The 16,177-nt window shown below is 38.7% G+C and overlaps 1 protein-coding gene across 1 annotated transcript in view; it reads right to left on the bottom strand.

Moving 5' to 3' along the window:
* Window positions 1-9,819: 9,819 nt before the first annotated feature.
* Window positions 9,820-16,177, bottom strand: part of LOC134542290 (uncharacterized short-chain type dehydrogenase/reductase y4vI-like) — a 45,641-nt gene continuing 39,283 nt past the window's right edge. The window contains exons 11-14 of the mRNA XM_063386438.1: window positions 13,918-14,047; window positions 11,627-11,756; window positions 10,625-10,765; window positions 9,820-10,003 (exon numbers count right to left, since the gene is read on the bottom strand). Of these exons, the coding sequence (XP_063242508.1) occupies window positions 9,965-10,003; window positions 10,625-10,765; window positions 11,627-11,756; window positions 13,918-14,047 (440 nt within the window). The 3' untranslated portion in view covers window positions 9,820-9,964. The remainder of the gene's footprint in view (window positions 10,004-10,624; window positions 10,766-11,626; window positions 11,757-13,917; window positions 14,048-16,177) is intronic.

Below are 16,177 nucleotides of genomic sequence, written 5' to 3'. Positions count from 1 at the left end.
TGAGAATAAGCCGGGGTCGAACCCATGACCTGAATGTGAACTGAACAAGTCACTGCATCCTCAACTAGAGGAAACACTCTCAGTACTACCAAATATACTCATCATAACTAAACCAACCATTAAAACGATTCCGTGGATAAAAGTATAATACCTTATAGACTCTTACATCGCCTCTAAAATATAGAAGTTAACGTACTTGCTACCAGTAAGTTCCGTTACTGTGGTTATTATACTCTAGCCCGATGTGACTATATGCACTTGAGTATTTTTAAAATTATAACTTATGGTGATGTAAGTTTTTAAGCGTTCATTCAAAACTTAGCTACTTTCTATTTGCAATTTTTTAAAAAATTCACCAGGATTTTATAAGTAATAACTTTTCAAATAGACTAATTTCGTCACTGTAGCTCACTTGGAAGTTCATTTCCACAGCTATGGAAACAAGTTAGATGTCGCGGTCAAACTGAAGCAACCAGTGTTTCACAGGTATCTAAAATGAGCAGACCAGCAGACGTCAATCACGGCGGATGAACGCGGTAGAGCTCTGAAGCCGAGTGGATCTCCCGGACGCTGCAGAGGTCCACTCGCTCGTTCCTGATGACAGTTGAACCCCCCTCCCCCCACCCTGCCTCCAGGCCCACAGCTACGTCGAAGTGACGAGGTTTCGACGAAGCTTACCGCCGGGTCGAAGCTGCCACGCAAACGTCGCGTCGGTCTGCGATCGTGAATCCTGCGTTGTGGTTCATTGCACGCTTTTGCTCATGAATTCGCCCCCTCTTCCTCCCCCAGTGTGTCGTTATATCTCTGCTTGTGGCCGATATCAGCAATCCATCGCTGTCGAGAGTTCCGCATCTGACGACAACTACAAAGAATAAGGGATCTTTTTTTTTCCAGTAGCGGACAAAGGTTTCAATTCAAGTTGTATTTGTCTTTGTTTTGAATAAATGAGGCGCACTTACTTTGTATGAAAAAAAGGTGTTTTTATAAAAGGGTATTTAAAAGTGAGGATAGCTCCGTAACAAAAAAATAATTACCCACGGAATTGCAGTTTAATTTTCATAACCGTTTCCATTGCTATCTTGCCCAGTGCTGTACCCCGGGAGGTGCAACACTTTGCGGTAGTTTTTAATAACGAACGAGAGAAGTGCTTTGAGTACTTATATTTTTACTGTCAAAATTAATTTCAAACAATCATAAACACTGAACATGTTCTCTGCATCACACACTAGGTCTTGAAGTTCATTTGTACTCATGAACGATTAACGTTCTTTGAACACAAAATAACACCTGATTACACAGATGCAAAAAAATTATTAAAAATGCCTTTGCTTTAAATATTAATTGTACAAGACTTTCTGAAAACTTAAATAAGGCCGTACAGTATTATATTACAGTTCATCTGAACCGTCAATAATTTATACACAACCAAGAAATTAGTGACAGCGCGAATAATATTTAAAATTCTTTCAAAATTTACAAACAATTTAGAAATGTTAATTATCCAATTAGTTTTTCACAACCTGACAAAATTATTTATACTAAAATTGTCTATAAAATTGCGATTTCAAAAATTATAACTTGAAATCTGAGAAAATTATTATATGTATATTTTCCTTGGTATAACTGTCCTAGACTATACCCGCTCGCAGTAGTGCGTTTAAATTAAACGGCCACTCGCCTTGTATTACGGGTCGCTGTTGTGGGGCCCTGCAGAGTGGAGCACTCGCTCCTCGATGTGCTCGCTGCAGCACACCCGGCGCCCGCCTCCAGACTCTCGTGCTGCGCCTTGGCTGCAGACGCGCTCCACGAGCTCGGAGAATGGCGAGTAGAACTCGCAGCTGGAATCACGAAATGCCGCACACCGAGAGTAAAGATGCTGCACTAAAATGGCACCGTGCCCACACGGCTCGGCTAGCACACCCTCTTCCCCCCCCCCCCCCAACCCCGCAGGCGTGTGCGCGAGCTGGCCCAGACGGGCGACGTAATGAGGGGCGTGTCCACGCTAATGAGCGCCTGCCAGCCGAGACGACCAGCGCTGCGGTGCGTGCGGCGAGTGTGGCGGCGGTACTGCTGACGTAAGCCGCGTAACTACGACACTGCGACACTGCGACACTGCGACACTGCGACACTGCGACACTGCGACACTGCGACACTGCGACACTGCGACACTGCGACACTGCGACACTGCGACACTGCGACACTGCGACACTGCGACACTGCGACACTGCGACACTGCGACACTGCGACACTGCGACACTGCGACACTGCGACACTGCGACACTGCGACACTGCGACACTGCGACACTGCGACACTGCGACACTGCGACACTGCGACACTGCGACACTGCGACACTGCGACACTGCGACACTGCGACACTGCGACACTGCGACACTGCGACACTGCGACACTGCGACACTGCGACACTGCGACACTGCGACACTGCGACACTGCGACACTGCGACACTGCGACACTGCGACACTGCGACACTGCGACACTGCGACACTGCGACACTGCGACACTGCGACACTGCGACACTGCGACACTGCGACACTGCGACACTGCGACACTGCGACACTGCGACACTGCGACACTGCGACACTGCGACACTGCGACACTGCGACACTGCGACACTGCGACACTGCGACACTGCGACACTGCGACACTGCGACACTGCGACACTGCGACACTGCGACACTGCGACACTGCGACACTGCGACACTGCGACACTGCGACACTGCGACACTGCGACACTGCGACACTGCGACACTGCGACACTGCGACACTGCGACACTGCGACACTGCGACACTGCGACACTGCGACACTGCGACACTGCGACACTGCGACACTGCGACACTGCGACACTGCGACACTGCGACACTGCGACACTGCGACACTGCGACACTGCGACACTGCGACACTGCGACACTGCGACACTGCCGCTCGACCAGCTCATTGGCCAGCGGCACCGCTGGGCCGATGTCGCACTCTGCGCTTCTGCCGGCTCAGGCCAGAACTTCCACGGCTTTTTGACGTGAATACGTCTTTAAAATGGCTTCCATAGTGGGAGGCAATTAAAAAAAAACGAATGATGACATATTCGTGGGATACAGTTTGGTGTTGCAGCTACTTATCTATCGTCTCCATCCAAAATTTAATTACATGACTAGATAGCTAAAGGATCAAAGAATTTGTCACGCTAAGTGAGGACTGTGACGCATCGCGCGCAGTGGAGGGGGAAGCGCTGCCATTTTGAGGTCATTTTGCTGCGTTTCGATATTTCCATTTAGTATAACTTTTGACCCGGAGAAGCTGCGAAGTTCGTTCAGGTTTCAATCGTCAGCTCTCGTCAAAATCTATCTATTGTATATAAAAAACATTAGTGTAACTAAGTTATAGTGAATATATACGGTGTTAAAATAAAATAATATCATATTTTTTATTTTGTATAGAAAATATTACCTGTTACGTACACGTATTCACGTACAACACACGACCTTGTCCATGACACAGACACGCTCAACATTATTTCGACTGCTAGACCGCTATTATCGTGATGGTGCCCACGGAGTCGGAGTGTCGGCGGACGTAGTGACGTTCTCGGTGCGACAGGCATCGGCGGACTCCATGCTGTTACTCCCCCTCCAGGGAGGTTATATATCCAAAGCAGCGCCGATCGACCCAGAAGAGAACGTTGTGACCGTGTCTGGTCACAAGACGTTAAATTAAATTTCCACCACCAAAACATTTAAGGACATGAAGAAGCTTACCTTCTATGTTGACATGTGGGAATAAACTGACCTCTTGTGACGTCACGACTCATAGATAAGCTACGGCTGTGTGCGGCAGAAGACAGTGCACTTTCAACAAAATACCATAGACAAAGTGGAGACTTCATTCCTACACAACATCGAATTCAGTGTTACCAACTCCGAATTTAGCAAGAAGAAGAATAAATCCCGGAAATTGGTTGTTTATCGATTATGTGAACTGGTATGAAGATCTTTCTAGAACATTCGAAAATTATCTCTATTAATCCCGAGAGATAAGAGGGGCAATAGGAGGGAAGGGGGGGGGGGGGTGAGAAATGGGTATATAAGCCCGGGATTTTGATCAGTTAGGCATGGAGCAGCAGGACCATCACCAACATCACCATGAGGCATTAGAGAGAGAGAGAGATTGACATAAGGCAAGGTGTTTTGGAGAGCTAAGTATGGGTGTTGTAATTATTTGTTATGATATGGCCAGTAGAGTTTAAAGTTTTGATAATGATGAAAACAACTGTGAGTAGTAACCATTGGACTTGTGTTTTGTGCGAATATGATGCACCTGTTTAAGCTTAGTGTTGCTTTAGGTGTTCATAATGTGGATTGGCACTTGGTCAATTTTGCTGCACCTCCTGTGCATTTTTGTTTGTTGTTGGCGGCCATATTGCTTTCAATAATTAATTGATTTTGAGCTCTCCAAAGACCTTTTCCTTGCGAGTTGATTAATGGTTTGTTTATTTTTGGTTTAAAGTCATTAAGCATTTAAATGTACTCTTCTAGCCTAGAGTTTTGAAACCAAAGAAAGTATTAAAGTCAGGAATATTTATTGTGTATAAATTATAAAATATTTGTTATTTATGAGATCTAACTATTCTTGTATTATTTATGAGATATCTCTAGTCAATTATAAAACATTTGTGATATATTTATGAGATCTAACTATTTTTGTACTATTTGTGAGATATAAAGATTAACAATAAACCTTGAAAATATATTTGATGTGTTCGGTCAATGTTTTTGCCACCTTAAATTTTTCAGCATAGGTTTTGATGTTCACTTTGATTTTGAATTTTAATATGCAGGTTAGGCCCCATCTGGGCAAGTATTTACCTTGTGGGAAGTAACAGGGATTTTGTGCTTGCAGTGGGAGTTGGGACTCTGATGGGGCCCGGCCTCAACGTCCTAGAACACTCTTCCATGTAGTCGTAACAATGGCCGCCTACTGGTATGACGTCATCTCCGGATGTTCACAATAAGAACTTTTTTCCCCTTTGGGACACTCTTTTTCATAGCAGAACTACTTCTCCCCTGGTTATTAGACTGTGTACGTGACGCGTAAGCATTGCGGATAGCAAATCCCTCAGGCGTCGTGTTAGAAATCTCACTAAAAAATATTTACAAGACCAGAGCCAGAAGGTAAGGGCGCCCACCTAGGGCACAACTGTGTGGTGAGAAACCAACATTATACCAGTAGGGCCTCTGGACGTTCTGGCTGAGTTGATGAAAATTAACATTTTAGGACTATATAAGCCTAAAAGTAGTTTATGAATTACGTGTTATACATATTGGGCTGTAAATAAATGAAGAAAAAAATAAGTGTGCAATTTGTGACATTTTTAGATTCTGTGGTCCCGAGAGTTTTACCGACTGATTAGTTTTTACCAAGTACATTTAAGTTAAATAAATTTCCCTGAGATAAAGTTAAGTTTTGAAAAATGTAATTTAATATCCCGACAGACATTTGTATGTAATGTGCCTACCTTAAAGGCATCTCTAGCTAAAAAAAACTTTATTTACTTTTGCCTGTAGGTGTTTGAATATTTTAACAGCTAACTTATTTGGAACCTTTAAGGTTATTTGTTAAATTTTATGTGTGAATGTCATATGTCCTTATGTTTATTATATGTAGTGTTCTGTAGATGAAAAATTTGCTATTGTTATTTAAAGGCACAATTGAGAAGTATTAAATTAGCCCTATAAAGCTAATTACATGGTAAAGTTATTTATTAATTTTAATATTTTTTACCAGTTATTATTTACGCATAAAGATCCTACTGCCCAAGGATAAAGCTAGAGTTTGTTAAAATTATCAACACATGAACTCTTATTACAGAATAATTTGACTCACACAAAGTGGGCATACATTGAATCTGAGTGAGATACCAAAGGGTAATTTTAACCTGTAACCATATCCTTATTTTGCGTCACAAGTGGCGTGTTAAACTACATTTGGGCTCACATATTTTTGTACATTAATTAATTTTTTTTTAATTTCTGATACAATAGATTTTTCTTTTCTTCTTTTGAATGTAGGCTAATAAAAAAAAATTCTCCAACCATCTCCTCCAAAGAAGAAAATTGTGTTTGCCCTCTGTAACTAATAAGAAACAGATGTGAAAATTACTGAGCAAACGGATGTTAAAATATATACATTAAATATTTATTCACATTGGTTATATTTTGAATACATTTTTTTATACTTAAAAACTATACGTCACTTTTTTTCCCTAGGGATTTGTTTCGTCATTGAAATAGATGTAATATGGTAAATATTTTGTTGAAATAAAATGTGTGAGAATAAATAGATACATTTCCTACCTTTCGTAACAGCTCTAAAGAAGTGTTCAACGAGCGAATGAAAAAAAAAAATTGGTTGTCTGTAAAGTCGGTTTACGGACGATAGTTTAACGTGACGTCATAACAAAACATTGATGAAATGATTGCATACTTTAATGAATAAAATTGAATCATTTTTATTGAATTATCACTATTTTGTATGGATACAAAGAAGGAGTGAAATGAAATATACAATTTAATTTATAATTTTATTTTTATTTGCACTCATTAATTCAAATATGTTTATTACTTTAACGAAGAGATTATTTTAACTATAACTTTTATACATGTTTGCTACTTAACTTCTTCCAATCTGTGTTATTCTGTTAAGGATAGGACGATGATACGAAAAGTTGGAAACGAATGGGAGTGTTTCATATTTAATGTGCCTCGAAAAAGTCAAATCGATGGTTGTTCCAATCGAGTGGAAGAGAGATAGATGCGGCGCAAGAGTACAATGAGCGTAACGGGACATAGAGTAACGGGATAATGTGCGTAACGGGACACTTTTTCGTGCGTGCAGCCGGCGTTCATCGATTTATTAGACGTTGGCATGTCAAAAAAAGATTAGCCAAATAAGTACCACGCACAGTTAACACCAGTGCGAATCCTGCCTGCAGAGAGCGACGCCTCAGGCACGACAGCTTGAGCCGGTGGGGTCGTGTACCTCGCCGTCTGCCGCTGCTACAGTCGGTGAACGAGCACGGACGGTTGAACTACACGTTCACTGGAGCCGGCTGGCCCGCACCTGGCGCGCCGAGCCCGAGGTTGTGACGGCAACACTGCCCTGGCGGTGTTGCCGAAACAGCTTCCTTGCAGCGAAGTGAACTGGCGTCAGTCTATCGATTATCAACAAAAAAAAAAGGGAGAGGTGGCAACCTCAATTACTATTATTTTGCATCTATATAGCCTAGATTTTTTTCCATGATAAAAAATTTAATTAATATAAATATTTTTAAAGAGCAAAGATTTTAACTCACGGTATACGGCGTTTGGCAGGAGTAATTTCCATGAAAATGGAACGGAAGTCGACGAACGGAAATGTGACACCAAAAAAAAAAAAATGGTGGACCCGCGTGTAGCAACACAAACCCGTATTTAGTCCCTTTCGTAAACGTTAGGGTTCGTACCGAACGTATTGGTGTGAAAAATGAAACTTTATGATAGTGAATCTACCCTGGAATATATTTGGTAAACTCTGTTAGTCATAATAAAAAGTAATCTCAAGTTTTAAAATACCTAATAAGGCTGGAATTTCAGTGATTATAATACATATTCTCCTTGAACTATGTCAACGGGCTCGGTAGTGCAGCGGTAGACCGCGCGCATGTCAACCTCAGGGGAAATGGTTCAGATCCTGTCAGTGAAAAGTTTCTTTTTACTTTTTTATAAGATTATAATACATTACAATAATGATTTATCAGCTCGATCAGGTTGATATTTGTTTGTAATAATCAATTACGGACTGTTTTAGTAGTTTAAGCAAAAACAAATATACAAACATATAATTAGTATTATAATATTTGTGTTAAAATGTTTCAGGTTAATATTTCCGTAATGCCATTGAAGTATAACTTCTAGGTTGTGCGAAAAGTTTAATGTATTAACTCATTAGTGAATTTTAACATGATGGACAGTGTGTTAGTAAATTTTCTTGTCAAAAATTAGGTCCAAAGCCAGGGTTTAAGATTTTTTAAAGTTTTTTTTTTGTTTTTCTCGGAGCCGTTTTTAATAGTTTAAAACTTTCGTTAGTTTCGCGCTGCCATCTGCGGGTGATGGTATCAAGCAACATTTACGTGCACGCGGCCGCTTCAGAGTTATTCTGCTGATCAACGAAATAAAAAAAATAGTTTATACAGGAGGAGTCTATATTCAACCGAAAAACTTCAGCTGAACATTCATCACGTAAAAATAAGTTGAAAACATACACAGACATATGGTCTAAATGGCTTCCCAAGACTGGTATATGTCTTTGAAGTGGCAGCTGAACCGGTGGATTTGTTTTAAAATAATAAAGAAACTATTTACGACGAAATGCCAAGTGACTACGTAATGTCATATTGAACAAAATCCTACAAGCACTTCAAATGTTTTCGCTGGAGTAAAATTATTTATTGGAAATAGTTTAAGGCAACACCCTTATTTCTTTAAATTTTGGTGTCGCGAAGGAATAATGTGTTTTTTTTATTAACCTACATGCCAACATTAAAGAAAGGTCAGCTTGTTGTGCTACCCTATACCCCACTGTTTTAGCGAGAAACTAAAGTAAAATTTAGAACGAAATATTTTGATGGCTGGCAGGCGTGCAACACTCACAATACGTATTTGCTGCAGATATAACTTAGAGCGCTTGGATTTGAACGGTGAACAAACCACACGTGTCATCAATTACAAGAGAAAAAAAGTGGTAAAATATAAAAAAAAATATAAATGCATTTAAAATCTGTCAAGAATATTATTTGATAAAAATAAAGAAGATTTATTGCAGTCATCAGACTATGTTTATTCCAGCAATGCTTTAATAATAACTTTTATTTCAAACTTATTTATGAAGGGTGAGTAGTTGTGTTCTAAGCTATTAATGGTGCAAAACATTTTAAATTTAACCCTTAAATGCACTTTCACTAAATAGATACAGAAATTAAATGGAAGCATTTTATCACTAGAGAGTACACGATAAATCTTTCGAGTTTATTAATTAATTACGGCACACAAATCAAAAAACAGCCAGGTGCGCAAATTAACAGCTGGAATATAGTTCAACTTTGTACACAAGGCCACGTTTCCACTGTCCTACCCTGAATGCGTGAGGAGACACTGGCGGTGAACAAAACAAAGCTAAAACGGCTCTGCATAGCTCAGAAAATAATGCTAATACCAAAGTAAACTCACCAGCTTCTTCAATACGCAATGGAACTTCAAGAATCTCCCCCTTAGCATGCAAGAGGAGTGTAACTCCCGTCGGCTTCCGAAGGAAAAACGTATTAAAGGTAACAACCACACACTGTTGCAGCAAGCCATCTCTCAGTTGTACCATCTTGTTTCTGACAAAATCTTCATATAGAGATACTTTAGAACACTATCCCAAAAATCAGATGACCAGTCAAAAATAATGGGAGCAAAATTATGGCTTATTCTAAATTAACGCGTATAAAAAGGTTTTCATACTTATATTTTGCGACATATGGTTGAATATACAGGAGGATTAACAATGAGTTACTGCCACTGACAGGACTTGGTATATCTTCGTGAATCTCTTCGTAGACAATTTATCCTTCCTTTAATCAAACTTCTTTAATTTCATAGGTCTTTCGTGTCAGACATTTGAGAACAAAAATTAAAATATGTCAATGATTAAAGTGTTCATAAATGAATTAATTATTCGGAATAAGGTAAAAAGCAAAACGTTTCTTAACAGTTTAAATAAAACAGCATAAACGTAAAGCAATTTTTATTTACTTAAAGTGGATACTTTTTTTTACCTCAATTTTCAACCTTAAAATATCATGTTTTATGCATCTAGTTATATGTCCTTTAAAACGATAATAGTTTGAACTGCAGAAATACCCTTAAAGCTGTACTCACGCCTCACCATTAGGTCGGATTATGATTTCATGGACCTGAAAATAAATACATTTTTAAGTTGTTATTCCATCGTATAAGTACAGTTTAACAATATATTTTAAGTATTATTTTAAGAATCCTTTTGTCAACAGTATGGCATACATGACAGTAAAATATAATTTCTCATCATCTACCTCTTTGGCAGATAAGAAAATACAGATTTAGCTGCTGGAAGAAAATACAACTATACTTAACACCACAATGATTTTCTACGGTGTTATTCTTTGGGGAGGAAACAATAACAGCATATAACACTAAAGAAATAGCAATAGTAAAAATAAAGAATAATAAAGTATGAGAATTTTCATAGGTAGCTTTGACTAAACATTATGACAGGTAACGTTTCCTTATATTTTCCTTCAGGTCTTCCTAAAGTGCCGTTATAAGAACGAATGAGAAAAATAAAACGCGAGTTAAAAAACTGTCTCCTGTGTTATTTTCCATACATGATGTACAACGTAACTCGGTTAATGTACCGAGTTTTAATAATTTATTTTGGCTACGAGTTGCAAGTTTGCTGCCAGTCTAGTCGATACATGTATGGTCTCTGCTGGTACAGTTTGTCGTGTACTACAAGAAACTTAGAAAGTGTAAAATTTCCCACAACTAAATGTTACCTTTACTCGAGGTGGCGTAGATAGTGTATAAATTATGGCATCTGCGATATCTTCTGGCTCCATCAACGGCATGGATTTTAATCTTTCTTCTGGTACAATACCGGCAATCAAATTGGTCCTCACGCCTCCTGGGCTTATATTCTGAAAAAAAAGAAGAAGAAATTACTATGAATATAATAATAACTGTCAAATTTTTAAAATGGTGACATGCACAACATTACAAAGTCTTGCTTGGAAACACATTCATTGTTATTTTGATATTTCCAAGTTCCCTACACTAGGATAAATGAAATACATGATAAATTTACTATTATCGATGTATCTATAAAACGGCCGTTGTTTTAATTTACGTCAGCTTTGGAGTAGTAACAAAAATGTATTTAAATTGTTTTAAAATGAATTTTACTCCAATATTTTTTAAATTTTATATTATTCCAAACAAGTAAAATAATGTTCTGCCCTACATTTGAGGACAATACGAAAAAATTGCTTTTTAGTTTGTTTATTAAGATAAATGAATTAAGATTTCTCATACACTAACTTCTGAACCTTTTGGTACATAACAACAGGAATATAACATTTATTCGTATCTGTTTCGTATAAAATAAAAATATAAAATACTACATATTTGTTGAGAGTAAAACTGTACCAGCTTATGAAGATCTGAAAAGCAGTAAATGTTCCTCGAATTATTTAAAATTAAGAATAAAACAATTACAATATCGTGGAAATTACGTTTAAAATATAATTAGTCACTAAGTAAACTTCTGTTATTTTCAGTAGTCTGCTTTCAGGCTTGGATTCGATACGGAAGAAATTTGATCTTAAATACTAATTCCTCGCTAAATATTAATATATTATGTGTTTAATTCAAGATAACTGAGACAAAAATATGTCGATAGGTTTTTTTTCAGTCATATGTATATTAAAACACATTTGAACTTTCTTATGCTTTAATACTTGAGATATATTTTAAAATTCCACTATGACTAAAACCCTTACAGTGATTTTGATAGGCATATTCAACAGGTTGAGTTCCCTTCTCAGTGCTTCTGCCAGGGTGGTCACAGCGTGTTTCGAGGCTGTGTAGATGCCTGCACCCGTGGAGTTCGGTACGAAGTGACCAGCGATGCTGTAATAAAACAATATTCAAACAAAAATAATAAGCAAAACAAAATTGCACAGTCCTATAAAGTCAGTAACACAACAACTTTACAGAATTTTCTTTGATTTCAATTGATTGCTCTTTTTACTCTATTATGACTGGTTTGGAATGGTTTAAAACTCAGAACAAAATTGAACGAAGTTCTACCTACATGCTCTCACCACAGTAGTTAAAGGTTGCAAGTTCCTTTTTTTAACAATTCTTGTCTTGCGTGAAGAATCCTTTCACGTCAAATAGGCTGCAGACATTCCGCTCTTTAGGAATGCAGCGTGGAGAGGGGAAAATATTCATTGTCACATGTGATCGATAAATGCGAAACAGGTTTGCTCGAGATTGAATGTATTCGGATATTTGTATTCCAATAAATTTCAATAATTTTAAAGTTATGCGTACGAAGTGGCGATAAATATGTGGAGGGGTATAAAATGGGGGTTTGGAGCGGCCAGGTGGTGGGCTGCAAGCAGTGTAGCGGTAGTAAATAGTTCTCTTGTGACTCACCGGAGAAAAATGAAACATTCTTCAGTTCCTACTTTGAATGACTTAAAGATCGATATTTCACTTTTTTTTCTGTTGTAGATTGAGCTAGAGCCACTAAAAAAGTAGTGTCAATGCCAACGCCTCCCCCCCCCCCCCCGCCCCCCGCCCGCTCCAACCCAGCAAATAAAAACCCGTTGCCCGAATTGGGCACCCAACTCGCCCTGACCTTGAAACTTCCTGCACGTAGTTACGCTATAATAGACTGCAACTATTTTACAGTAACCGTAAGAACCTAACAGATTTACAAAAAAAATGTAGTTTCATCATTTGTTATTATTTAGAGACCGGAAAGATTCGCGGATTCATTTTTCGTGATAAGCTACACCCCAAGCTTGTTCACCTTCTTGCTGCTTCAGTGATTAACCACGCACTACCTGAAGTACTCTGAGCCATTGAAAAACCCTCAACAGAAGAAGTATAGAATCACAAGCATCCCAGTTAACAAGTGTTACGAGTCAGTAGCCAATGAGCAGTTGTAATTTACCCGAGCACACACAGGATCGTAGAGTCTGTTCTAGAGGTCAGTGATACCGCAAATTTATCAAAACCCTATTTATTAATAAAATAAATTAATTTCACTTGTTTAGTCTTTATTATAACGTGGGTTTATTGGGAACATTTGGTAAGTTCAGTTTCTTTAACTCTGTGTTTTTTTTTTAATATATATGGTGAAGAAAACTGTTTCGATGAATGGGATAATTCAGAATAGCAGAGCATATTTATTAATGGGTATTTTAGACATTGACTAATTTGACAATTAGAGTTTTGTCTTATCGTTGACAGGCAAATATTTGTATCTTTTAAATGTTTATTTACCAACTTTTCCCAACACCCCATGGTATAAATAAATTTTCCAGAGCAACTATTTGACTTGCAAAATTTACCCTTGTGTTGTTTGAATGTTTTAAGAAATGTGATTGAGGAAATGGTAGGTTCACAAAAAAAGTATTTCGAGACTATCTGAGAATAAGAAGACTGTAGCATCGTCTGTGCCTATTCTGAGATTGGGTGATTTTTTTTTTCAGTTAAATTCTAACTGTTGGTACTCGAATCACAAGTCATTCTGTATGGAAGTAAACGCGTCCGGAATGGCCTGGTCAAACAAGACAACTGCTTCTCTTGCAGATGGCCGCCAATTACAAAGAAGGAAACGCTCACGCGGACATATCTCATTGCATTATAATGAGCGTTGCAATCTTATCGCGAGAAACTGATTAAAATTTGGGACATTCGAAATTGAATGATTTCTTTTTTTCCTAGCCTAATTTAATTTAAGTGTGTGGGGGTGTCCAGGTTAGGAGAGGACCTATGTGTGTCTCAGGCCGAAGCCCATACACTCTACCATGCGGGGTTGTAGTAACCATGCAGAAGAAGGGCGCGTGGATCGTGTGCTAATTGGGGTTTATTGGCCAGTCGTGGCTACGATTTGCGCCATGGCTCACGCCCCTCTGGTTGCCTAGCCTCAAGGCTAACTAAAGTGACCCTGCTGTACTGTTGTATTTGAGTTAACGCTTTTGCGCCGAATTTTTGTGTTTGTATTTTATCAATAACATCGTGAAACGGAGCACGACACATGGGAACGTTGGCCCACCTGCCGATGTGCACGATGTGTCCGTCATCGACTCCCCTCTCCCTCATGGACTTGAGCGCCTCCCGCGTGCAGATGCTCAGCGCGAGGACATTCACGTCGAGCATGCGACGCCAGACAGCCGTGTCACCCTCTGCGGACATCGACATTGTTCAAAAAGAAACAACAGAAAAAAAAATTGTAGACACAACCGAAACGAAATCCTTTATCTCTTAACTGGATGTATTCAGTATTTACAAAGCACTAAACTAGATCTTTTAAAAGTAATAATTGAATAAATCTTGCTTGATATGAGAAGTATCGAACAAAAATATGATTTTCTCTCACTTTCACAAATTGAATGTGGGGTTGATAAAATTAATTATGATAAGTACGAAAGACGAACTTAAAAGCTAACAAGACTTGAGCAACAATAATTAGATTTAAGGGGAAAAAAATTGTCCATCTATTATATGGGCTACTAAATTATAACGTAACATTAAAGGCAAGAGTATTTCTGAATTTTAGCTGGACACATTTAAATTTGCACGTATTTAATTTTCACTCTAACAATCATACCTACATAGGATAGAGTGTTTGCTGAAGATTACTTCTTACACTATAAGGTGCCTGGACCAAATAAGGCCATGCTAACGTTTGACTGTTTACCATTTCCTTAAATTGGCTAGTGAACATGTGAAAAAAATCAGACAAATATATTGTATTCTTGTAAACATTAATACATACTATAAGTTACAGAAATACACCACGCATATGTGACACAAGATCATGTCGGCTACTTCATAAATTTAACAGATGGGACAATACCAACTGTCCTTCCTTGTGATCATGCCACTTGTGCTAGGATTAGCGCAATCGTCCTGTGGAACTCGTTTCTTGGGAACCTGGTGGTGTTATGTCTGCTTTGCCAAATTGCGTGTCCTTGGTGTCAAATCATTATGATCTATGCCCTTGACAATGGTTCTTCCTTTCTTCTTGGTGGATATGTTTTCCGGTGTTTCCTTCTCTTCGAATAATGAAAGTATTACTCTCTGACCCCTGTAGTTTAAGGATTTTTTTTCTGTTTGTGGGTGCCTTCTTCAGTTGCGGTGTTGACAAAAGTTCAGTAAATGACATGTTATCCTCTCCACTGAAAGAGTCATCTGTATCACTTTCGGTTGTGTCACTCACTTGTGTTGGTCGAGTAATAAGACGTTTCCTTTTTCCCGTTGGTCCTTTAAAATGATCCAAGTCATTTACATTTTCTTCGTTTGTAACATCATTATGTGGCTGTTCAGTGACTGAAGAAGGAGCAAATGCCTCGTTCGGGATTTGGTGGGGATCGAAGGGATAGATACCTGTTGCCCTGAATCCGCTGACGATGTTTGGTGCTGTTACTGACCTGGCCCAAACCTTGCTAATAATAGGGCCCAACGTGGTCGTAGTCAGTCTAAAGTCCTTTTTTCTGTCATATGCCAACAACAACTCATCATCCCAGCAACAAATGGCTTGAAGAGGGATTTGTCCAGAGGTTGCAATTCGTGCGTTGTGTTACTTTGTAGGCAGTAAAGTACAATCCCGCGCTGATCTGCTTCACGCACAATGTTCGCGTCAAGGTGACTTGAAGCCCCATCAAAGATCAAAAGTACCTTTCCGTTCATTTTATATCGAGCAAAGTGTTCGAGCCAACGAATAAACAGAGCAGTCGTCATAGAACCCTTATTAGACATACAAATCAGACTTCCAACAGGTATGCCATTGTGGAAATCTGGTTTCAGACGCTGCCCTTTAAAAATAACCATCGGAGGGATTGCATTTCCGATGGAATTGACACATGTCACTACTGTTACATAGACTGTGATTTGTTTGTGGAATGTTTATTTATGTACTGTCATTTTAATGACATGTTTGCAAAATATCAGTAATATCTACGTAACTTTAGCTACAAGTATGGAACTTTTACGTTACATGTAATAGAAATTAAATTTGCGTGGCAATATGACATAACATTACATTAGACTTGTGAGCTAACTGAACCAACTTTTCTACCGTGCATCTGTAATGTATAAATAAATATTTCTCTACATGTGCCACCATAATTACGGTTTTTTAGAGTGTGTAGACCAATAAGGCCAAATGGCCTTGTTGGTCTACACCCTTCCATTTTCACCTTGGCCTTAATGGGAACACTTGCAATGGGCGACGTTTCGCATCTTATATCATAATGACTTCAAATATTGGTTAGTACTAATATTACATACGAAAGTAGACAGCCAGAGCTTTA

Source organism: Bacillus rossius (assembly GCF_032445375.1).
Source record: "Bacillus rossius redtenbacheri isolate Brsri chromosome 4 unlocalized genomic scaffold, Brsri_v3 Brsri_v3_scf4_2, whole genome shotgun sequence".
Taxonomy (NCBI): Eukaryota; Metazoa; Arthropoda; class Insecta; order Phasmatodea; family Bacillidae; genus Bacillus; species Bacillus rossius.
The sequence above is the reverse complement of the archived record's forward strand: the minus strand, read 5'-3'. Positions and strand labels throughout refer to the sequence as shown.